This window comes from Stylophora pistillata, chromosome 8, assembly GCF_964205215.1.
Source record: "Stylophora pistillata chromosome 8, jaStyPist1.2, whole genome shotgun sequence".
Lineage (NCBI taxonomy): Eukaryota > Metazoa > Cnidaria > Anthozoa > Scleractinia > Pocilloporidae > Stylophora > Stylophora pistillata.
Window position 1 is genome coordinate 22,094,087 of NC_142526.1, and position 26,384 is coordinate 22,120,470.

The 26,384-nt window shown below is 38.0% G+C and overlaps 1 protein-coding gene across 1 annotated transcript; it reads left to right on the forward strand.

The window, feature by feature from the left end:
* On the forward strand, nt 1-25,363 carry LOC111325235 (ephrin type-A receptor 4). The gene is made up of 18 exons (XM_022929002.2): nt 1-175; nt 5,056-5,129; nt 12,096-12,768; nt 13,706-13,849; nt 14,993-15,337; nt 15,926-15,958; nt 16,135-16,234; nt 17,168-17,220; nt 17,930-18,061; nt 19,011-19,090; nt 19,405-19,510; nt 19,621-19,682; nt 19,787-19,885; nt 20,411-20,512; nt 20,909-21,058; nt 21,378-21,422; nt 22,895-23,043; nt 23,576-25,363. The coding sequence occupies exons 1-18, from the start codon at nt 106-108 to the stop codon at nt 23,817-23,819; spliced, it is 2,661 nt and encodes an 886-aa protein (XP_022784737.2). The 5' UTR covers nt 1-105; the 3' UTR covers nt 23,820-25,363.
* Nucleotides 25,364-26,384: the final 1,021 nt, after the last annotated feature.

Sequence of the window (26,384 nt, forward strand, 5' to 3'; positions counted from 1 at the left end):
TCATCTTTTGATGTCAGATAAAGATTTGAAGAACGCGAAGGAAGTGCTACGGACAGCAATATTTATGTGTCTCAGAAGACCCGTTATCGGTGAAATCCTTTAATAATGAAGTTATATCATACAATGTTATTTCTATGGCTAGTCGCTGTTTTACGTGGAGTTTCAGGAGAAGCAGGTAAGGGTTTGTAACCCTCTTCTGAAGCGTTGTTAGACAAATGAAACAAAATACACTCCTTGATACGAAAATAGATTGTTGAAATTGCTGCCAGGTGGATTGTTGTTGAGTGAGTTTGAAATACGTTCGTGGGATTTGTACCGAAACAATTTGATTTGGGGAAATCTATGAATGTATTTGTGATTTTGAAAGTATTTGTGATTTTCGCCTAACGTTATCGCTCGCGCGCTGTCGAACCTTCCATCGTTCGAAAGGTTTCAATTTAAAAAAGATTACAGCTGCGAGTTTTGCGAATAATTTTGAAGATCAACTGTATAGCTTTGAATATGATTGTGTTTGTTACGATAATTACTTCCTTATTTTGGTTTAGTGATCGTTTTGGGAGAAGTTGATAGATAAAGTCCCATTGCTGTTGTAATCCACTATGATCTTTCAAAACTATTCTTATTCAGCCTTATATGTCGTCTGCATTTGATCACCAGGATTTAACAACTACAGGGTTAAATGAGTTATTTGTTATGATATGAAGGAAATGAAAGGGTAGAAAATTAGAGGTAAATTAATTTGTACTTGCAGACGGACTGGTGTAAAAATATGCATAGAAAGAAATAGCCTAGTGAAACCCATATATATATAATATAACTAACTGCAGACAGTACTGTTTCGGCCTTCTGGGCCTCATCAGAGTTTTGAGCCTCTTACCCATAATCCTTTTGAACCACCACAAACCAACAACAAAAGTCCTGCCGTAAATACGATATCGGAGTTTTCAACCTTTATGAAACTGTCCTCACTCAACCCCTCCAAAGCACAAGGGCCAGACGGCATCCCGGTATGGTTATTAAGAGAAAACGCTGATCTCTTGGCGGGACCAGTCTCTGTGATCCTTAACTCCTCGTTCCATGAATCCCGCCTTCCTGGAAAGAGACTGACATAGTCCCGTTCCCAAAACAAAGGCCCATTAATGATATTAACAAGCACCTCCGTCCCATTTCTCTCACGCCTATCTTGTCCAAACTCGCTGAAGACCACATTGTTGAGAAATATGTTTAACTAGCCGTGTTACGGAGTATCGACCCTCGCCAATTTGGATCTATTCCCAAATCGTCTACCACACATGCTCTGGTCAACATGACGCATAATTGGCTTGTTAACACCAACGGAAATGGTGCCACGGCAAGAGTAGCCCTACTTGACTTCCGTAAGGCTTTTGACCTTATCGACCATAGTGTTCTCGTTCAAAAACTAGCAACATATGATATTCCGAGTCAAACCAAAAGCTGGATTGTCGACTTTTTGATGAACCGGAAACAAAGAGTCAAACTTGCTCAAGATTGTCACTCTGAATGGCGCTCCGTACCATCCGGCGTCCCCAAGGTTTTCCTTTTCGGCCGGCGACCGGCGATTTTCGCCGCCTGCGAACGGCTCCGTCGCCGGCGACTAAAAGAGTCCTTGCTGTTATATAATTTAAAATATTTTAGATAAATAATAAACACTTTGTATGTTGTCTGACAATGACGTATAAGAAACGGAAATCGATAAAAAGTACATATTTCAGCAAAAAACGAAGTAGAATTTTTGCGCGTGTACTGGTACGTGACATTCAGTACAAGTTTGCGCGGTCAAGTCATGTATCACTGGCATCCCTTCAAGCTTAAAGATACATAAATTATTCAATTTTTGCATTTAAATAAATTACTATTTGAAAGGTCGATTATCTTCTTGATTTATCCGCTTTTAACTGTTTTAGTTAGAACAGATATAATTTAACTAGGAACTACTTATTCTCACTAAGCCAAAGCATCACAAATATTATCTTGGGCCAAGTCCGAAGTAAAGTAAGTCTCAGGCGATCGTGTGGGATGCAATTAATTGCGAAATATTTTCTGTGGTGTTCGTATTTTTGTTTACCTTTGATTTCTGTGTCAGTATATCTTTATGTGAAATTCTTCCAGGTCGATTCGAGTGTTGTTTTACATTAATATTTATAAGTAATGTGCCCGGTATTGCCAATCAACGTGCTAGAAAAGGGCTGGATTTTATCAAATACATTGTCATTTCTTGTGTTGTTAAGCCTGTTCATTTCCTTAATTTAAGCACCCAAAATGCACCAGATTGCATCTCAGAGCGCTCAAATGTTTAAAATTTCCCGGGGGGGGGGGGGGGGCATGCCCCGGACCCCCCTAGTTGTTCGCGCCTTCGCCACTCAGGTTGGGCGCTACTCGCCCAAATTGTCTCCGCCTGCTTCCCTTTCATCCGACTTCAACTTTCTTTGAAAAGGAAAACCCTGCGTCCCCCAGGGAACAAAATTAGGTCCCTGGTTAATTCTCATCATGATTAACGATTTAGACACCCCAGCTGACTTGTGGAAATACGTGGACGACACGTCTTGTTCCGAAATAGTTACTAAGGGCAGTGAGAGCAAACTCCAAGAAGCTGTGGATGACCTTTCAAAACAAGCAAGTATCGATGGGTTCCAACTGAATGAGGCCAAGTGCAAAGAACTACGAATTGGATTCTCTAACAGCAACAACGATTTTGAACCCCTATTCCTAAATGGCAAACCCCTTGAATAAGTCACCAGTGCCAAATTGCTAGGCGTGACCATTAACCACGATTGAAAGTGGAACATGCACACCTCTGAACTAAGTAGAAAATGTCCCTCTCGTCTCTACTTTTTGAGACAACTCAAGAGATCCGGAGTTGCACCAAGCGAACTTGTGTAATTCTATGTGACATGTATTAGGCCGTCTTGGAATACGCAAGTCCTGTATTCCACCGTTCTCTACCAAACTACATCAGCGAAGATTTGGAAAGGATCCAATAAAGGGCACTCAGAATCATCTATCCTGACCTGTCATATAGTGTAGCACTTGTGTTACGTGCACGAATGACCAACAAATGGCCGCTAACAAAGCATATATGAAAATAGACTCCCGAGTACGATATATGGCACACAACAAAAATGTAACAACAAGCAGTTACCCATTTTAACTATTATTTAATTACTTTTACTCTGTTTAATTTAGTTAGGTTAAAGATTAAGTTAAGCAGTTCATAAACTAGGCTTACAATCCTTTATGCCGTAGAAGTGTTCATCGTCTTGATCAACCTCCAATTCCAACTTCCGCCGACTGAAGACCACAGCGCTTGGCTTTCTTGATTTATCGCATTCTTTCCTTGTACACAAATTCTACCGGAGGACTCTATAGTAAACTCTGTATTCTCTATCTTCTTCCTCTCTCGACTATCGTCTTTTTCATCTCTTTCTTCTCTCTGCATATCGCAAGGTCGAAAGGTCATAGCCTCGTCTCATCATAGCTTCCACAACTTCAGTCAGCAAGCCACGAGGGTAAGCGCTCAGGCAAATCTCTCTTGTACTTCTCACAAGCCAGCTTTTATACATTTACTTTAGTTATCTAGAATGTTCTATTACTATTTATAGCGTATTACAAGTTGTACTATTTTTGGAAACTGCTTAGTCACATGAAAGAAGTTTCTGGAATATTACAGATTATAGATAATTCTAGAAAAGTCTGGGATTGCGTGACAGATTCAGTAAAAATAATTCGATCCTCATGACACTAGAAACAGCTGGCCTACCGAAACTTCACGAAAGGAGGGAAAAAATCTCAAGCAATCTGTTTGACGAGATAGTCCGTAACCCTACCCATAGACTCCACAGCCTCCTCCCCCAAAGGAAGAGTTGTAGATATGCGCTAAGGCGCAAAAGTGATTTCACTCTCCCCTTAATCAAAACCAAGCGCTTGAAGAACAGTTTTATTTTTAGCCATATTTATAAGATGTAGATCATTTTCCTTCTTTCTTAATGACGAAGTTGTAATATTTTATACGTCCTTTTTATCATCTGTATTTGTAAATATTCCGTAATTCAGCCCATGGCTGCAAGGTGTTTATAATAAAGTATCTATCTCTATCTCATCAGTGCAGTGCTGATGCTTGGATGGGGGAGAACCGAGATGGTCACCCCAAACTACCCAACCTTTGTGGTATCGTCTAAGCCATGCCAAACTAATATATATATTTATATATATATAGTAGCAAATTGTCGAGCAGTGTCCTGGATCCTACATTGCCTATTTTGCATATATATATTTCTTTCTTTGATGCCTACTGAGTTTTTTTGTCCAACCCATTTGACAGTGCATCTTCCCAATCAAACTAAGCTAAAGAAATGTTAAATTATAATTTACTGGAGATAAATTTTCATCCAAGCTAGAGCAGGCAAGACAATTGTAATGTAGCACACTTTGACCTAATGGTTTATTTGCATGTGGTACTGTGGATCAGAGGGTCATGGTTAAAGGCTTTCCTAAAGTCATTGTTGTGTACTCACAGCATAGCCAATTGACAAATAAGAATGTAATATTAATGGAGTGTGTGGGAACTTTCCTTCTTTGATTACCTTTCAAATTGGTTCAGCAATTAAAAATAATCAAACAGGAAAACCTCAGTGTGTTGGATTTTCAAACTTCGATCAAGCCAAGCAACCTTAGCTTCCCAAGGCAATTTATTTGCGTTTATTCAGTTTTAAATAATACAACTTTAATATCAAGAAGCAAAGTAGAGCACTGGAGCTGAATCATTAAATGTTTCCTTCCAGAAAGCGCTGGATTGTGGAAACAGAGTTTAGACCCTCATACTTCAACTTTTTCCAGTCTTTGTTTGTCTTTCTTAGCCTTTGACAAACACTTTGATAATTGTAAGTTTCCCTTGCAACTTCTTTTTGTGGCATATGTTATTAAAATGCAAGTAGAGTCTTTGATGTGATGGTAGTGCAGTATTTGAAACCATGACAAAGTGCTTTATTTGTTTCTTAGTTCATTGTGCATGTAAGAGTTTCCCATTCTCCTTTGCAGAAACTCTTGTTGAGGAACCTGGACCAGACCTTTGGTATTGGAGTATCTTTAAAGGAAGTAATAGAGGTGCAGGGGTGAGTTAGCTCATGTTATAAAAACCCTTCTCTCTATTTAACATTAAATTTGTCAATACTAGGTTAAAATATTTTTGTAACATGGATCCCTGCTAAACATAGGCATTGATATGCATATTGTAGAGGGACAGAACATCAACGAAATTTAACTGAATGCAGGATTTCAAAATGGTCACAAACACAATGCTGGAGGGGTGAGGATGAGGGGGTATATTGGTACAGTGTACGTACCAATCAAATGTAAACAAAAAGATCTTGTGATAACATTTTCTCTTCAATCAACTATCTTTATAATTTTACATTTATAAAAAGCCCTTGATCTTAAAGCTTGTGTTGTACAATTTCTAAACCTTAATTATGAATACTTTTCTATTTTTTTATTTGTTGTGGACTCAATTGGCTGCACCTTGTGAGTTCACGACGTTTTGATCACTGTGGCGATAAATATCATTGTAGATAAGAGCACAGACTATGCTAAACCACTGTTGATTATTTTTTACGACAATGTCAACATCAAATTTAACAAATCAATAGTGGTTTATCGTGGTATGTACTCCAGCCTATATATGGACAACAATATTCATCATCATGGGGTGGTCAAAATGTCATATAGGCTCAGAAGGCACAACAGTTTTTTACCAATATAAAGTTTTTCTCTCAGTACATGACACATTTTGAGACACATTAGAATGAACAGGGTTGTCACTCTTATCGATGATGACAAATTGGCCGATCAGAGTGTGATGTGACTGCCAATTGTGGCAAAAACTAATTATGATGCAATCGACCTGCCATAAAATCAAAGCTTGAGATTTTGGCTCCTACAGCTTTACAAGCTTATCACTCCTAATCAAAGCAGTTGCTAGCCCTCTCTTGCTGCCATCCATTGAAACAAAAGCTTCAAACCCTCAAATGTTAGAAACAAAACTGACCTTTTAAAATTTTCCAGAAACATATTATTATACCACAGACCAATTGTAATTCGACATTATGGGGAATTAAGTGAATTAAGTGAAATATATAGGTGAAAGGATCTTGACTGTGAGATAAAGGAAAAAATCACAAAGTGCTAACCAGCCAACCCACAGAGAGGTATGGGGAAACCATTGGCAAAATTAGCAGCTATCAATTTATTGGGAAACCCAAACAAAAAATGTGGCAATGAATTTCTACAGGATTTTGTACCAGTCTTCTCTGTTTTCACTGGGTTCGTGTTATTTACTTTTGGAGGAGCTCTTGCTCCAAAATTCACCTTTGTTGGTGGCCAGCTAACTGTTGCAAAACAGAAAACTTATTTAGACTCACAAAATATTTAAAAAAGTCATTTAAAGTCAAGTCCTTGGATGAAGTTTACCCCAAAATAACAGAGTATAGCACAATTAATATTTTCAGTAACATGGTAATAGGACTGAGTGGAAGCCAATTTGGTCACTGTAATCATATGAATGATAATGAAATCAAATAATTGTGCATTATAATTGGGAGTCTGATTTGTTTATCATGTGTACAATTACACACAGCCGAATTGGACAATTCAAAGTATTATTATCAATTAATCATGTGAGGCGTGAGTAGTCCAGTGGTCAGTGTGCTGGACTCTAGGTCAGATGGCCCGGGTTCAAGTCCTGGCTGGGGCTTGACGTTGTGTCCTTAAGCAAGACGCTTCACTCACATTGCTTCGTCTTCTCGGATAGGACGTAAAGCCGGAGGTCCCGTCTCCTGCACCTATCAATTAGTTAATTTCGGCAAGGGACGTTAAAGAACCCACATCACGAGATTACTGTGATGTGGTCTGGCCGGTTTACTGGGAAGGGGGGGAGGGGGCATCTGTAAAAATTTCTCCTTTATTAATTGTAAACTGCCGCCGGCAGTCTGGAAAAGTCCCCCGCACAGTGTTGTAAAGCGCATTAGAGCATTTACATGGAAATGCGCTATAGAAATTGATCTATTGATCTATATATCATAATGCAAAACATTACAAATTTCCAAAAAAGAAGAATAGCCAATGTTTGATGCTGGTTATATGATTGAATGAATGTAACAGAGAAGTTACAATTAATAGACCCAAGGTTTTGACACTCCTGTCTTGTGCCCTCATTAGGGGTAATCCAATCGTTGCAACAAGAGGTCCTTTTGTAAGCTCACTAATTTAATGGTTCACTTTAAATTGAGTGCGCTCAGTTGCAAATTGACTAGTTTACTACCAAACTGAATGGGCTATATATACACCTTTCAATAGAATAGCTTACTGCCGAACTGAGTGGCTTGCTTTCAAAGTGAATGGCTCCTTGCCAAATTAAACTAAATGGCTTGCTTTCAAATTGAATGGCTTACTACCGATTGAACTAAATTTCTTACTTTCAATTTGAATGGCTCACCTTCACATTGAGTGGCTTTCTTTTAAATTGAATGGGGTGCATGAATTGTTGGGAAACTTTGTAGGGGGAAATTCTGTTGTTCAATATCACTGTTGGATGAGAACCTGTGAAAAACCCGTGAACAACATCTGAAATATCCTCTGACAAAGAAACACCCTGTGAAAAAACCTGTGAATTTTGCAAGGGCTAAATTTTGGTGAAAAATCACAAAATTTAGAACCTGTGAAAAAACCTGTGAATTTTAAGAACTGTGAAAAAACATGTGAAAAAGCCCCAGAACAAGATTCTTTTTCACAGGTTTTTTCACAGGTTTTATTTCACAGTTTTTTTCACAGATTTTTTCACAGATTTTTTCACAGGTGTTTTACCCTGTGAAATTAGTGCCCTGTTCACAGGGTTTCAAAATTTCACACCCTGTGAAAAACCTGTGAAAAACCTTTGAAAAAACACACGAAAAATAGTATTTCACAGGTTTTTTCACATGCAGAAAAATTCATAGGTTTTTCACAGGTTTTTCACAGGTTCTCATCTAATAGTGAATATGGATCTCTTGCAATTAGGGCTCAACACTGATGGCAGCCCACTAGCCACAGACTAGTAGAACTTCAATTTTGGCCAGTGGTTTTCGATTTCAACCAGCCAGTTTGGTTAGTAAATAAACTGAAATTGTTGTAAAATCTAAGATGTCACTAGCCACTTGGCTAGTAAGTTGAAAAGGTAGTGTCAATCCCCAGCAATGACCTACCACGTTATATTTTTAATTATGCCTATTGATAAAATTTTGCTAAACAAACTTGTCAAGACAGATAAATTGCAAAGCAACCAATAACAATATCTAAAAATTCCTACATGTTTTTGAAGACCAATCCCTTTAGGATTGAAATTATGCAGAAGTTTTATTTATGTGGTCAGATTTTGTATACATTATGCAGTTTGCTCAATGGAACATCGTCCATTTCTGAAGATTGCACTCTATTTGGTTTACATTAATTGTGGCATCTCCTTACCTTTCCATTTATATAATTATAGTTTATGGTGGTTAATTTATGCTTCAAAGAGCATGTTAAAATATCTTTTTGTAAGGGACACCCACAGAGTTTTACCTCATCTTTAAAGGACAGTAGTCAATTTCATATCAGCTGAAATAGAATTTGTTGTGTGGCTTACACAAATTGTGAACTGCACTATGTCATGATCCAAGATATTTATTGTTATTGAGCTGTTCCTCTTTTGAGGGATTAAATAAGCTATGAGAATCATGAAGAAATCAGTAGGTCCAGTTCTAGTTTGTTTGAGAAAAACCCTAAGATTTTTTCAAGCTCTCCTCTTTGAACTCCTCGGAAGGTATTCTCTTGTGTATCACTCCTCAAACAACCCATTTGTTCCCATGCATATTGTGCAGAAAAAATGGTTCCATTTTGAACCGCAATTATCAATGCGGATTCATTCTCATCCAGCAATACAAAGAAGCAATGTACAATAGCAGTAGGTTCTTAACTTAAAGGTATCATGATACTTATAATGAGGTCAACAATTTCAATATCCCACTGCCTTGAGGAAGCTGTTGTAGTGCTCCTTTGTATTACCAAGCCAAGTAGACTTTGCAATCATAAATGCAACTAAAAAGGCTTTATTGAGTTATTCATAGCACTTTATAGCTGATTTTCTAACATTTCAAGACCATCAAATTATCTCCCCTCCCAATAAAAGAAGAATTAGCTTTTGTTTAGCTCTGTCAAGATGTGATTCCATAAAAGATTAATTGAGAAACAGCGAGACAATTAAGTTTATAAATTAAAGCAAAATCATTTTGATTTGAGTACATCTGGGGATACGATGTTATCCTACAGTGGAGCAAGGCTTTTAAAGGAGAACTGAAGCCTAAAATTGAATCATTTTTTATTGGAGCTTATAGTTCAAATATCAATGTTCAAACATTTTTTTTTTTCAGTCTTTGGGCCCAACTTCACCTCGAAAAAAATAGTTTTAATTGGTATTTTGGCCTCATAGTATGGTGGCTCAGAAAAGCGATGTCAGCAGTTATTTTTAATTAGTTTGCTCTTACGTCACTGGTGGGGAAGATTGAAAGATATAATAGCCTCGTACTCTTCCTACAGAACTTTGGTATGGTTAATAGTTATTGAAGTTGCATGCATGGCTTGTAAGGGGGATTAACTACGAAAATGAAATAGTATCAGTTGTTTTCTACAAAAAAAATTAATATTCTCATCAGGCATGTTTATGATGTGTTGCGGATGTCATGAATCAGTGGGTGAATGTCTCTGTATTGTTTATTTAGTCGATCTTTCAACTTGTGCAAACCGAATTGCCATCCACGGTCTGTTTCTTTCCCCCAGTTATCAAGTTTTGGATACATAAAATACTTTCATATATGGAAGATATTTGCAATCCTTGTTAGCTCAGCAGTTTTGCGGATGAGAAATTGATGGCAAAACTCAATGCGGTTGTACACAATCCCATGTTCAGTTTAGTGAGTTGTTAAAAAAAATCACATAAAAAGTTGTCCCTTTTTTTATGTACTAGAGAAATGCATTTTTGTAGTATCCATACTTTATTTTGCACACACTGGGTGAACTTCTTCATGTCAGATAACAACAGGGAGTTGTTAGGGTTTCTTCAACATAACCCATGTGATTTCATGTGGCTTCCCTTACAAAAGGAATCAAATGACAAGAAAGAACCAGAAATAGCTTCCTATTTCATTTCATAATGGATGTGGAAATATTTTTTAGTATGTGAACTTCTTTTTACATTGTAAAGCTCTTACCGGGAATTAATTGTTTTACTGCAAGTACCGATTGACATGTACATCTCACAGCACCAAATGTAGCGATGACAAATTTTAAGAGTAAGGTTGTTTGCAATTTAACTAAAATACATCAACATTGAAATCTGTTACTTAAAGTTATCATTATTTTTTTCACATAATTATATTACGTTGAATTGGAAAGTTTCACTGAAAAACAAAGAAAAATTTCTTCAAGAATTTGGAACACAAAATGGTGTATTTACGAAAGGGCTGCATGGCAAATTTTATTGTTGTCAAGAACTTATTATGATTGAGATTGCATTTTGATCTCAAAATTTAATCATTGTTTTAAATCCAGGATTGTTTACCTCAATTTAAATTTAGCTCTGGGAGCTTAAAGCCTGAATATTGGCCACTTGCATCAGGAAATGTGTTGCATGTGGCTTTCACAATGCATGCTGGAATCACTCTCCTGTTTTTCTGCCCCAAGACATGGTGGTAAACTGCCAGGCATCACATTCTAAAAAAGAAACGAAAACACACATGAATAAAATGGAAATGAAAACATCGATGGTAAAACAAAGGTACAACATAGTTACTACAAAGCATTGGTAAATAAAACAGGGATGAAAGACTTTTGTAGAAGAAAATAATTGAAACTGACCCATGCTCAATGGGTCCAGGATAGGATTACAACGTGTGTTGTGAATACTGGTAAGTGCCGTATGCAACACATCTGTCTAGGCTAACAATCTTGAATTTGGAGTGCTCAGTTAGGAACTGAGCACAGGAACTCCTGTTGACAGAGGAAATACAAAATGTGGTAATTAAGCCACGGGAGTAAAAATCTGACTTACAAAGTAGTTACACTAAACTAATGAAAATGAAGTAAACAAGAGAAGCTAAACCATTCCAAGAAACATAGTACATATGGACTAATTACTTACTAAGTTGTTTCACTGAAATCATGAAAATGAAGGAAATAAATAATAATGATTTTAATAATAATTTATTTCTTATAGAGCACTTGGCATGACTTGTGTGCAATATCACAATTACAGTCAAACCAAGTGAAGCATACCCCTAAAGATTACATTTATGAATTGGTTATTTGTATGAGCTAGTAGCTGTTCAATACTGGTAATTAAATAGTCAATATATTATTGCATGCATTCTTGAAACAGTACAAGTGGGTTCAATATTCAAACACTAAATTCATTAGATGTAATCTTGAGGGGTACACTTCACTTGGTTTGATTGTAACTTATATAATAAGGAGAGAAGTTTTTCTGCATAATTCAAATCCTATTTCGTGGTTAATTAATGAAAAACAGAAACGTCCCAGGTATCAACATCTGATAAGATGTGGTAAAAAGCAATGACTTCCCTCAAATATCATTTTTCTCAACATCAAAACAATCTCTTAATTGCCACAGATTTCCTCCAGCCACTTTAAATGTGTGCCCCTTGGTAATCCCAGAAATCTTTGCACAAACAGAAGAATCAGATTACTGAAAACTTGTCATTCTTTCTACATTTTTTCAGCTTACAGCAATAAATACTTTTCAAGGGTGACACACATACATAACAAACAATTTTACAGAGAAACCACTGAAGGTCTACTGTAACCTTAAAGATTTTATTGGCCCAACTCTTAATGTTTTGCACTCATTTGATATACATGACTGTATACTATAGGTATATGGGAGAAATTAACAGTGCTGTGTGCCTATAGCTATGTTGTGCACTGATCTATCACTTGCAGAATAGATGTTTTACTTAGCTTCTTCAGTGATTGAAATTTTCCTTCTTTTGTAGTGGAGCCATCCTTCAACTGCATCACCAACATACAAAGTCTGTGATATTGCTAAGGATATTACTAAAGAACCAAAGAACTGGTTGTTAACAGATTTTATTGACATCAAAAATGCTAAACGACTTGATATTGAAGTGACTTTTTCCCTTCGTAACTGCCCCTTAGCTGAGGTGGGACCATTCTGCAGAACAAACTTTTCCCTTTATTCTTATCATACCGATGTAAAACCAGTTGCTGGTCCAGATCCAACAAAACCTGGAGTGAAGTTTCAGAAAGAAATTGTTATAATTCCAGAAACTCTCCCAGCACCAGATCAGTTTACAACAGACACATTTTATGGGTCAGTGGTAACTAAAGGAAAAGGAATTTATTTTGCATTCTTAGACCAAGGAAGTTGTGTGACAATTATAAGCTTTGCTGTAAAATATCGCTTCTGCTCTGAAAGGGGTGCTACTTTAGTCAGATTTCCAAGAACAGTTGCGCCAGCAAATGATATCAATTTAACTAAACAAGAAGGAGAATGTACAGATCCTAACTCACGTCAAAGACTGAACAAAAAGTTATTCGGTGTGTGCCTTAGTAATGGAGAATGGAACATTACAGATAACTCAGCCTGCTTTTGCAACTATGGTTATGAACTCGCCAATGGATCTTCAGACTCTTTGGCATGTAAAGGTTTGTGCTGTACTTAAAACAGGGGCTTGCCCTGATAGTGTATAGGGTCCACGATAAATATTTTAGCATTTAAATGGGTACATCAGGGGTTTCATTAATTTTTTCAGCAGGAGGGCAACTGGTTTTCAAAGGCGGGCAAGACTTTTTGAACTAAACTCCTTTATAAGATAAACCTTCCTCCAGCTTGTTAAACCAGGTGGGCAAAACCATCCTTACAACCGGTCAATTTGGCTGGTGCCCGGCCCTTAATGAAACCCCTGGTACATGCAAGGGTGTACATGTATATGCAGTTAAGCATATACTCACCACCCTATTTGTTCATCATTTGATAGAAAGCCTGTTAAAGGTGTGATATGTGTTAATTGACATGAACATGCATGCATGGGCTGTTTGGCCTTGCTTTACATGTTCATGTAAATTTTATCAGAAGCCAAACATATAAATTGTTGCACAGTAACAGTCATTGGTATAATGTGATTGTCCAAGCAAGGGATCGAGTTCCTCATAAGGCTTTTTTAAGGGACAGTAGACAAGAAAAAGGAACAAAGAAAATGAACATATGGAAAAATTTTTGAAAAGAATCAAAATTTTAATGAATTGGATATATTGGTATTTTAATATAGTTTCACAAGTAGTTATAGCAATTTAGGTGAATGCATTTTGATTGAAAAACTCAGGTTTGGATTCAAATGTAACTGCATCTATATTCATGTTTTTTTGACAACTTGAGTGAAAATCATCATACAAGTCCTTATGAAGGTGAGGATATCACAAGAAATCTGGGTAAACATGACTCTGTTGATCAAAATATCTGTCAGTTTCTGTGTCTGACAGGAGTCATTTGCTTATAGGACATTACAGGGTCATTGTGTTTGACTGTCTTGATGTGTAGTTCACAAAAAGCATTTTGATGAAATTGTGTATTGGTTTATTTTAGAGTGTCAGATTGGCTTCTACAAGGATACTGTTGATAATACAAAATGTCTGCTGTGTCCTACAAATTCGGCATCTAATGCTGGCAGAACTGGTTGTATATGTAAAGAAGGTTACTATAGATCATCTGATAGGACAGATTGTGAAGGTACAGTATACTAATAATTGATATAGTCTTGTAGTTGTAATCATTAGCAATAATAAAAGTTCTAATAATTATTTGCAGAGGATCATTTCAAAGTTGTCAAATTGAAATTCAAATTGTTCAAAGGAACTAAAGGTTCTGCAGTGTCAAATTCTATTGTGAGCTGAAAATATCTATCAAGTTACACCTTAACAGTATCTATTAATTATTTTTTTCCATCCTGGTCTCTTTACATTTCCTTTGTTGCTGGCAACGAGAATTTGTGTAACAATCAAGAGCTTATTTAGTTTGTGATCATTGCCTTTATTCTTTTGACCTTAATTTAACCACCCCTGGTTAGCTCAATTGGTTAGAGTGCCAGATTGTGTTGTGTGGGAGGTCGAGGGTTCAAGCCCCAGCTGGACCAATACTCATGGTCTTAAAATAACTGAGGAGAATTTGCTTCCTTCTATAATATCAAGAAATGGATAGATATTCTAGTCTTCTCGGATACAGACGAATAAACCGTAGGCCCCGTCTCCTGCAGGGTTAGGGGTAGGAGATGTTAATGTCCCACGCTCAAGATTACTGTGTGGTGGATGTCCTCCCCTGGGGTGGGATGGATGGGGCACAGTGTTGTAAGAATGGCCCTAAAAAATGCTATGGGGGAGTTGTCAATTAACCTGTGTGTGTGTGTGTGTGTGTGTGTGTGTGTGTGTGTGTGTGTGTGTGTGTGTCTGTGTCTGTCTGTATGTATGTAACTATGTACATGTAATTTTTGATTCAAGGGTGATGTTGTAAGGAGAAGTTAGATGCTAGTCACTCTTAGGGGTTAAAGGGTTAGAGGTGGTGGGGGGAGGGGTAGGGGGTAGAGGGAAACCATTAGGGTACGTGGGAAAACTTCTCTGTCTCAAACTGATAAATAAAAAAATATAATAAATGATAAAATCATCATGCACTAAAATGATAATTAAGTGAGATACCAGTGCAGTTAAGGACTCCTTTTGTTATAAAAGTCTGGCTATGAATCTGATAGAAGCTCATTTGTGTAAAGCAAAGTTTCTGGGCTACCATTTCCTCATCAGTATTCATATACATTATTTAGTTGTTCAAGGGTATAAATGTATGTGTACAAGTTTCCAAATAACATGTTTTGTTTGCTTGTAGAGTTGCCAAAAGCCCCACTCATGGCTAATGCTACTGTTGTCAAGGCAACAGCTGTTGAGATCAGTTGGCAGCGCTCACCAGATGATTTGGATGATGGTGAATTAATTTATGCTGTAGACTGCTTTAGATGCACATCGAGTGAAGACAAGAACTGTGATGAGCAGTGTAACCTGAACGTGCAATATTCACCAAGTAAAGAAAACATCAGTGGCGTTGACGTTGTTATAAACGGTTTACCATCATCCAGTTACTTTCTGTTTCGAGTTTACTCAGTGAATGAGTTGAATCAACAAGAGCAAAACAGAGATGATTGGAACTTTGCTGAAGTTTTTGTCAAAACAAAGGGTATCACACTCAAGTTTATTATTCTTACATGTGTTTAATCACATACTTGTAAACGTAACTGCAGTATTACTGAAACTTTGTTGTAGAGGTAGCTTGTGAAACTGGTTGCAGAATCAGTTTATTTCCATAACTCTAGGATGCACAATTGAGCTTAGAAGTTTTATAAGTTGTTAGTGATAAGAGAATTCTAGATTGTGAGATATGCAGGGTTTACAGTGTAATGTGTGCTAAGGCAAAGGTGCAAAAAAATGAGACAAACAAAATCCAACAGAACAAAACCTTTCAAAACCCAGTTGCCCAAATTAAGGTATTGTGGAAACAGCAAGTGTACATGTGTCAAGTTTCTTAAAATTGAAAAATTGCTTAGACCAGTAGGGGTCTTGAAAACTAGTTTCAAAGTCTAGATGCAGAAACCAGTACCCATGCACACATGCTTAGCCTTAGGTTACCATTACCTTCAATTAACGTTATGTTTGTGTATTCATTTGGTCAGTAGCTTAATATGGAAAAAGGGCAACATACTCACTGACTGAGATTTGCAATTTCTTAATTTCAATATTTCCCTTTTTTCTCTCTTTTCTTTATTAGTGTCAACAATTCATCCAACTGAAGGGGAAACAGGTAACAAAAACTTATTGCGTAATTTCTAATTTCAGAAAATTTCTCTGCAACTCAGAATGATTTGATATTTTTGTAGACTTGCTAGCCTACATGTATACATGCAGTATCAAAATCAGAACAGGTAAGCTTCTTTCCTAGAATTAAAGGCTTATCCTGGATATTTTCTCCCCTGCCAGGTTCCTCAAAGAAAATTCTGAAGATGGTGTTATACATAGCAGTTCCTATAGGGGCTGTCTTGGTCTTTTTAGTCATTCTTTGTGTTGTCTGCTTCTGTAGGTGAGTAAAAAAATAATGACTATGTATTGTAATGCTTTTATGATCATTTGCAAGTTTTGTTTTTAAACAAAGTTTGAGTCTCAGTTACTGCTAGTAGTTAGTTTTTCCAAAAAGTGGCATGTGCATGAAAACAAATATAATTTAACCCGTGAGTGACCAAGACAGAATTTCTCCTTACAATATAAATACAATATCAGGAAGATAAGTGATGAAAATAAAGAAAAATATCAATGAGGGGATTATTAGTTGATACAATACCAAATTTTTCCAACTAACATCAGAAGAATTTGTGCGACAGAAAGTAAGGAGATCTTGGCAGTGAAAGGTTTAAAGGAGAATTTGGTAGGCAAGATTCCTTTTTTTCGGTGGAGATTGAGGTAGAAAAGGGGATCTTCACTAAAACTGTACTATCATTGGAAGAATGGAACAATTTGCTCACTGACCAGACGTAGTCTTATAGCCAAAAATGCTGATTACTTGCATTAGCGTGCTTTTCAATAGAGTGTTGAAAAACTAAAAGTTCAATTATCACAAAGGGCGCTCAGAAGAGAGCAAAATACATTTAAGAGCTAATAGGAAATCAGATTATCAGATTAAAAACCAACCAAACTGTCTGGGGCCTGGAAGAACCAAGTCGTTCTTGGTTTTTGTTTTTTTATATCTGGTTAGTCGAGAGGCTGGCGTGAGTTTTCTGGACTAATCACAGAGGGATGTAAAGCAAAACCAAGGCAATCTGGGATTACATTTGCCAATAAATTGAAATGCGCTCTATCTTGAGGTTGGCATTGGTCAAATTACAGGGAAGGTTTTTTCTTCACCTTTGGTACTGCACACTGCTTTTTGGTCAGTTTTATTTTTCACCAGTTGTGTACATATTGAATTGTACTGTAGACATTTTAAGCTCAGCACTTCTAAATTAATTTTTGTTCACAGGGGTAAAGGTAAAAAAGGTTACTTAAAACCAGTTGAGATGAGAGATGGGCAAGGTACAGTGCAAAAAAAATTATTTCCTTGTTTATCTCCCTCTTATACCTTCATTAAAAGTCACATTAATTAGATTCACTACCACAAGAAACCCAAAAGAGACCACTGTTTAAGCGATTGCACTTATCTTTTGCATGTCAAAATCACAGAACACCAACAACCAGACTATTGAGCTAGGGACTCATCTTTAACAAAAAGTTTAGTTTCTGGATTCAGGAGGGATAAAAACTAGAGCAGTTGTGCCTTGAAGTATCCTTGTCAACATAATCACATGGGAGGTCTCTTTTTCTACAAGTACTGGAGGTTTATGCTGTTCTGCCCTACAAGCAGCCCCTCGAGTCTTTTTTAGCCCTTCAGTGCGCACGTTTCTTCGCCCGCGAGAAAGTGCGAGACTTAAGCAACACTAGCCGGCTAAAGGTAGATATCCAAGTAGTCCACCCCTGATCGCTTTCCGAATCGACTCTAATCTGTCCGCGGGCAGAGAGACCTTCGTCTTGCAGCTCTTATAATGACGGGCTGCTCGCAAGCGTACTCCTTTGTTCATGTACTAAACCCTCCACCACAATACAACCAGAGAATATCAAAGGTTCATATTACCTTGATGCAACAAAATCTCACATCTTCATACCTGTAAAGATTAACCTCACACAGGCAATGACAAGATGTCTTTTGGCCCAAAAGGTTGTATCTGAATCTGGTTTTATTTTGCAGTGATCTTACCAACAAGAGGCCAGAGACTTTATATCGATCCAAGTAATTACGAAGACCCCGAGGAGGCTTTGAGAACGTTTGCCAAGGAACTGGATAAGAAATGGATCACTTTGGACCATATTATTGGTGGAGGTAGAGTTTCACAGTGGTACTCATTGATAGAATGCTTTTCAATTGAGCGTCATGAAACCAAAACCAAAATGATAAAAACGACCAATTAGAAGAAAGGAAAATACCTTCGAGGGCCAGTGAGAACTCCGAATGAAAACAACCAAACTACCTAAAGGCGGGAAAACCCGGGCGACAAATGATTTTAGTTTTGCTTCCGATTTGTTGAGAATGGCGCGAGTTTTCTGGACCAATCACAGAGCAAAGTAAAGCAAAAACCAAAGCAGTCCAGGGCCCAGTTGTTCGAAGGCCGATTTGGGCTAACCCAGTGTTAAATTTTAATCCCCTTTTCTATATTTCTCTGTTCAAAAGCCGTTTTGGGATAATTTTCCCTTTTGTTTTTAGAGCATTCAATCACCAAATTATAGACAAAAAGAATTAAACTGAGTTTTCTTTTCAAGCTTTCCAATCTGAATGAAATCAAATTTCACACTAACCCTGGGTTATCTTAACCTAGCTTTGAACATCCCGACCCTGGATTACACTCAGTGGAAAATTGCTCTATCATACAACTTATATACGTGAACGATTTGAAATATAGTGCTTTTTTAATGCAGTCGATCAGACTGAGCTTAACTTTTTGGTACTTTGTAACCATTGTGTGTATGGCTTTGGTTTGGGCAAAAAAGGAAACTGAAGAATGTAAATTACCGTATTGGTAGAGAGTTCGATTTTAAGAAAGATAACATAAAAAGGAGCTTGTGTGCGCGTGAAATCACTTGGCTGTTAATATCGTTAAATTTGACTGCTTAGGCGAAATAGCGGATGGCCCTTTTGTAGTTTAATTTGATTAAATTTCGTGTCTTGCTTTGGTTCTTCCTCCATTGCAAGTCTCTTCAAAGCGTTGTGTCACAGCCTTTATTTTAATCGACGATGTTTTGCAGTATCGGTTACTGATTGGATTTATTTTCAGGTGAATTTGGCGATGTGTACAAAGGAACTTTATCGAGACCAGGAGAAGAAACTATCTTCGTCGCTGTCAAGACTTTAAAGGTAAGTTCGCTGTGGCTTGATTCCTGGTTTAGTGAGAATGCCACGCGATAATTTATCTGTCTCGTAACTTTAGCGATCAAATCGATCAAAGTTTTTCATAATCGTTTGTCTCGCGATGTAGTCACTTCTGATGTCGAAAGAGACAGAACATTTTACTTTCACAAGTACGTTCACCACGATGACCTACCGTAAACTTCTTGAAAATATTAAGTTCGGTGAATGGTTTGAATCCTGGAGTAACATTTGATTTACATCGACATTAGCTACGAATTTTCCTTTGCTATTTAATTCATGTTGTTTCCTTCCTTACACAGACCGGTGCTCTTCGTAAAAACCGCCAAGACTTTATCAGTGAAGCTTCCATAATGGGCCAGTTTTGTGACCCGAATGTCATTTTTCTCGAGGGTGTTGTTACTAAAAGTAAGTAACCTGTGCATCCACACAACCAGTATATGCATGTAGTCGAAGGGAACTTTTGACATGAAATCTCATTGACACAAATACACTTACATTGTTTTCTTTCTCAACAGCGTCACCCATGATGATCGTGATCGAGTTTATGTCCAATGGTTCTCTTGACAATTACCTGAAGGTTAGTGTTGCAACTTTTTCCATCACTGAGGAATACTTTGAACGCTGATTGGTAAGTGTTACACGTACTCATATTAACACTGATCTCAAACTATTTCTATATAGAAAATGGATGGCAAACTTACAGTGCTGCAATTGCTGGGAATGGCGCGAGGTGTCGCATCAGGAATGAAATATCTCTCCGAAATGAACTTTATTCATCGGGTAGGGAATTTTATACAGCGTTTTTCTTTTATTCCCCCATTCGGATGCGTTCTTTTGTGCCTAGGTTCCCCTTCGTCCGATCGTCCGTCCGTCTTTTTATCCATTCGTCCCTTCATTTCCCCCCCCCCCCCCACTTCGTTACTTCATTCTTTCGTTCCTTCGTTCCTTCGTTCCTTCGTTCCTTCGTTCCTTCGTTCCTTCGTTCCTTCGTTCCTTCGTTCCTTCGTTCCTTCGTTCTTTCGTACCTTCGTTCCTCTGTTCCTTCGTTTCTCCGCTCCTCCGTTTTCCCGTTCCTTCGTTCCCCCGTTCCTTTGTTCCCTTCAGCCTGCCTTTTTTTCCTTCATACATTCTTCCTTTCGTGCCTACGGTCTTTAGTTGCCCTCAGTTCCTTCGCCCTTTAGTCCGCTCTATTACAAGAATCAGACAAGTTCATGGGTCTCTATCTATTTATTATTAAGGTTACGCGTGTAACCTCTGATAGAAATCCAAAGAACCGAATTTTGAATATTTTTGCGTCCCGTTTAGGATTTGGCTGCAAGGAATATTTTGGTATCAGAGAGTTTGGTTTGCAAAGTAGCAGATTTTGGTTTGTCTCGAGAGTTAGAAGACTCAGCTTATGAAACCAAGGTATGTGTGCCATACATCTCAACCCTCTAACTCCCAAGAATGACCAGCATCTAATTTCTCCTTACAAAATCACCCTGAATTACGAACTAAGGTCTCGAGAATTAAGGAAATGATCACCAGCTGTAAAAGCTTATGATTGTTAAACAAGTTCTTCTTGTCATCACCATAGGAAATGTATAGAGAGCGCAGTATGGAGAATATCCACGTCCAAATTTTAGTCCGTCAGAGTCGTCGAGTTTGTTGCGTTTACCGATGAGAGATAACAGTTATCCATAATTCTGCGATCCGATAAAACGTTCTCAAAACATTCTCTTAGCCTTGTCACGTTCGCCTTTCTTTGAATTTGTTGTTGTACTCAGTTACATCCTCAAGTCACGAGATGTTATCTGTTTTCAGGGTGGCAAAATTCCTGTCAGATGGACGGCATTAGAGGCAATTGAGTACCGTAAATTCACTCCAGCCAGTGACGTGTGGAGCTATGGTATCTTGCTATGGGAGATCATGTCATTTGCTGAGAGACCTTACTGGGACTGGGGAAACTACGAGGTAAGTCCAAGGGTTGGGTGTGCTGTGACAGGCTTGTCTGGGACTGGGGAAACTGTGAGGTAAGTCCAAGGATTGGGTGTGCTGTGACAGGCTTGTCTGGGACTGGGGTAACCAACCTCACGACATGCTCCACATACAGTCTTATTTCTCGTTCAGTCCTTCAGTTTTCCACGAAAGATTAACTTTGTGACCTTACAACCTTTCGATCTGGATGTTGCGTATGAAGCTTTTCCCTTGTCTTCTCCCACAAGTTTATAGATTCTTATTCATGCTCTACTAACTTGCTAATAAATACATATTCTTCTGTATGTTTTCCAAGGTAATGGAACGAGTCAAGTCAGGGTACCGTCTTCCGCCTCCAATGGTACGTTTCTGGATTAAAATATTACCCAATTTGGTGTATATTAAGAATTTGGCCAATCTCAAGATATTTCTTCCTTTCACACATCATATTTCTCGAGTAAGCGCCTGGGCACTAATTTAGAACTCGGCTAAAAGGAGGCGCGCATATTGGATCAAGGGCGGTTTATCGAGGGGGACGCCTATTAAAGGGACACGGTCACGGTTTGCGCATGCACGTGTAGCTGATCGAAACTTGAAAAAGTCAGCCTGACTTTTTCAAGTTGCATTCACAAATTCAAAATGGCGTCTAGTGGAGGATCCGGACATGGCGGTAAACGCATCAACTCAGGGTGAAAACGAAAGGTTGAAGACAGAGGGAAATACAAGAAAGCGTGGCTGAGGAACCATAAGCGTATTTATGTGGAAGAAAAGACATTTAAGTAGTGGCTGCAGGCTAAATTTGATGCAGGTTATGAGTCTTTCAGTGACAGCGATTTTACCGATAGGAAAATAAAATAATGCCAGATATCACAGACATTTGTAGCATTTGCGAGGCAGATGTTTATTCTACTACACATTATAATTGGAATACATGTTAGCCTCGGCCGAACTCTACGGCTTTCATAAATATAGGCAGGTGACGACTGCTCGTTCGAATCCTGAAGAAAGGGAATACACAAATTATTTCGTACGCTTTTTGGACATTCGAGCCACAAAAGAAGTGAATGTATACAACTTTATAGGCATGTATTCAACTTTATATGCATACCCTGTTTCTGCAAGGGTTATTGCTTGTTCCACATTTACATTCATCTGTACACAGCACGTTTCACCCTTTGCACGGGCACCCACGAAAACTATTTTCTTTGCGCTTCATCGTACAAGCACTTTTACATTTACAAAAGATCACCGAAGGTTCCTCATTAAAAGAAATTCACTTTCGTGAACATTTGCTTTGGATAAACTTGATTTAAATGCAAAATATATGCAGAATTCTTCGACTCACCGATATTTCCATAATGGTGGTCGAGCGTGAGAAGTCTCGGAGAGAGTGTATGCTACTGCGCATGTCAACCCGTGACAGTGTCCCTTTAAGAAAATATAAACCTGTACTGATTCCGCTGTAGGTGAAATTTAAAAAGTTACAATTAAGTTGGGAGTATCCCTACTATTTAAGAAAGCGAAGGAGAAGGGGGTGCTTGTTTAAAAGGGGTACTTGATTGATATTATAGCCACGGGGGAGGGCGCTTATTTGAGCGTGGATGCTTAATCGAGGAAATACAGTATGTTCCAATTACATTGAAGCAAAGTAAATTGAAAAATCTTTTTTGTTGTCTGTTGCAAGCGTGGAATGACTAATGAACCAATTCGAGGATTGCAGTGTTGCTTCACAGAGAGACTTATTTCTTTCCATCGGATATTTTTTCATCACTACAGTAGAAGAAGTGTTGTTTTGTTTTACTTTACTTCATTTTTTTCTGTTTTTGATTTCAGAACTGCCCGAAGGCCATGCATCAGGTCATGCTGAACTGCTGGAATGTTGATCGGAATAAGCGACCGAAGTTTGCCGAAATTGTGAAGAAACTCGACTCGCTTATTCGATCTCCTGAGAAGCTCAACGAGGATACCTCTACAGTTCCCAAGTAAGACTGATGACCTGTCGAGACTGTACTATCTTAAAGAATTTGAAAACGATCTTCGCAGTAGTGAGCACTACTAAAGCAGTGGTGAAAAAAGGGCCTGAAAAAAAATTCCGGCCTGTACGGGATTTGAACCCATGACCTCATTTGAGTTGGTAGACCCTGGAAGGTAAACGGCGGTCTGTCATTTAATTCAAGTGAAGTGCCTGCGAAGTTTTTTTGCCTTGAGTAATTGAGAGTGCTGTTTTACTTCCGATGAAAATTGTTAGACTCTCATGGGGTAAGATTGTGGTATATGTTCTCATCAGTGGAACCCTGTTGAACCCATGTGCCAGAATGAACGTGTTTGTTGACTCGGCATGTGGTGCATGTATTATAACTACCAAGCGGGTCACCGGCAAAATGATACGACCGGAGAAATCACTCTTGCTCTTTTCCGTATTGGGTATGGCGTGACTTATTGGATGACTTGTGTGACTCGCCTCATATTTATGTATGACTTGACTCACTGTATGAATGGTGTTACTTGTTGCAGGTCACCCAAGATGGAATATACCTCCATGACAACCGTGCAAGAATGGCTCGATAGCATCAAGATGGGACAGTACCATGACAAGTTCGACAAAGCAGGCTTCACGCACCTGAACCAAGTAGCCAAAGATGACGAGCTTGACCTCAACGATATGGGTATTAAGCTCATTGGTCACAAAAATAAAATCCGCAAGAGCATAAGGGAAGTGAAGAAAACTTTGGACAAGGAAGCCCTTGTTGTTGTCTAACTCTTGGTGCTGAATTGGTAACGAGCCAGTGTGGTCACCACATGTTTGAGTGGGATTTTAAACTAGGGCATATGCAAAAGCAAGCTATCATGGCTAAGAACAACAATCAATGGAAAACGATGGACAAGTATTTTGTGAGAGAGACGTTTAGTTAAGAGTTTTATTTTCTTTTAGCAGAATTAATTATGAGAATTCAAAATTTTTCCCGCTTTCGCTTTTAGAAAATGTATTTCTTTTAGGATTGTATGCTTATGGAATTTTGCTCAAGTTTCAAATTTAATCCAGAACAGGCCCGTGCTTCAGGTACAATATCGCACGAACAATATATTTTACATTATATTTTACAATATATTTTTATCGTCATTATTATTAATGATATTACTATAAAAATTACTACTGTATTAGTTTTATTATGTCCATGTCAGTATCTAAGTCACTCGTCACCCACCCCTCCCCTTCAACTTTAACCCTAACTTATAATCAGATCACTGTTTTTGGGATATGGGAGGGGTGGGTGCGCAGTTGTATAGATACTGACATAGATTACTATTATCTCATCTCTTTTTTTTTTTTTTTACGATGACTGTGCTTATTGTGGCGGACATGTGAGTGGACCCACGCGCGCAATACATCAAACTTAAAGTGGGTCAAAAGAAAACTTGATTGGCAGATGGCATCGCTTTGGGAAGTAAAATTTTGCGGGAGAACATTGCACTATAATTTCCTTTTTTGCCCTTCAATTCTCTTATAAGCGTATGCAATCGGTGTGATACTTCCTGCACGATTTACTTGTCCGTCAAAATGAGCACAGTAATCTCTCTTCCTAAACGAGATTAGTTTTCTATGCTGTGTAAGTAGGAGGAGTAGAATAGGGAAAATTAATTTCATGTAGAAGAAGTTGTTAAACCTTTTACTCCAGAAAAATGATCAACATGAAACTTCTCCCTATAATTTCCTTACATTTTCCAGCAAACAGGTACTGAGAGTACTTAAACTTATCAGCCAAAAGTTGTTATCCTGATCTAACACCAAATTCTCTTACCTAATTTACAAAAAAAGGAAAGCAGCTAGAGGGAAGAATTATCAATCAGTTTTTGGGAGTTTTAGGGTTAAGAAGGACTGCGCAATTCATTATGTCTTGTTTAGTAGTAATCTTAACCAGTACGAAGCCAAATATCCCTTTGGCAAATACAATTTAAATCCTAGCTTGGTATATTCACTGAAAAACCTGCGAGTCTCTTTTTCGTCAAAATTGAACGGAATACACTTTGGTTCTTTTCTAAGTAGGTTTTCTTTGAGTTGTTAACGTCAGACAAGTAAGGGATTATTTTTAAGGAAGTTTTGTAGATTTTGTATAGTTTTCTTGAATCAAATGCGCTTGAGGATTTCTTGATTTAGTTATAATAATATAACATAATCTGTCGCGAGAACGTGTAAATATCAAATTCTCGCCCTTTATCATGTATAACCTTATATGAAATGGATCATTTCTTTTCGTGTTTTTAGTGTACAGGTACGAATTTTGAAATAAACAATATTTGGAAGGTTGTAGTAAGAAGTCGTTTGTTATCCCAGGCATAAAATAAGCCATCTTCTTCTCTTTCCATTTTAAAGTATTGCCTAAAACCCTTACATATATACGCGGTACCCACGTACATACATATGCCCTTTACGCCAAAGTGGCATGTAGGACCGCGTGCTCTCTCCACTTCTGTCAGTCCTTCGCTATGAGCTTGACGCCTCCCCAGGTCTTCCTGATCTCCCTGTTTTCTTTCTTCCACAACGCTTAGGTCTGATTATTTAACCAAGACTAGTCGTTGTTTCACAAAAACGGGTCCTAAACAATCCTAAATTTAGCTGAACCTTTTATCTGAACATTCATTTTTGCGGACAGCGTTAAGAGGGCTGAAAGCTAATAGTAGGACATCTATTTCATTAAATCAACCTTCTCATAGAGAAAGGCTACAAGGCCCACTGATTTCGTGAAACCGTGGTTTGGATTAGACCTCGTGTAAATAACTGGCTCTTGGTATCTGTTACAGCCTCTCTATAGGATGCCTTTCAACAGATCATCGGAGCTGCGTCTTTAATGCACACTGTATAGTTATATGAAAACGTCTGATCTAATAAGGCCCACTGATTGCGTAAAACTGTGGTTTGGGTTAGACCTCGTGTAACTTACTAGCCCCTAGACCCCGTTGCAGCCTCTCTATTGGATGCCGCTAAACCAGCGAGCGGAGCTGCGTATTAAATACACACAGTGTAGTTATAAAAACGTCTAATTTTAGTGTTCAAGCTTAGGTATTTGAGCCCTTCAGTACAGTGTTTCAAGAACATAATCAATCGACACTTTTTTGACAAATAAAAAAACATGATCTGATTCAAAGTTTGTGCAACTAGACTTGGAGTTAGGTCGTTCTGGAGGGTTTTATCTGAACTTTTCCAAAGAAAGAGAACCTAGTCCTCTGATAGCATGACAGTACCACGGCCCTTGGGTTAAGCTATCGAAGTTCCAAAAACATCTAAGTATATTAACCACCCGGTGTCATAAAATGAGGTTTCCCC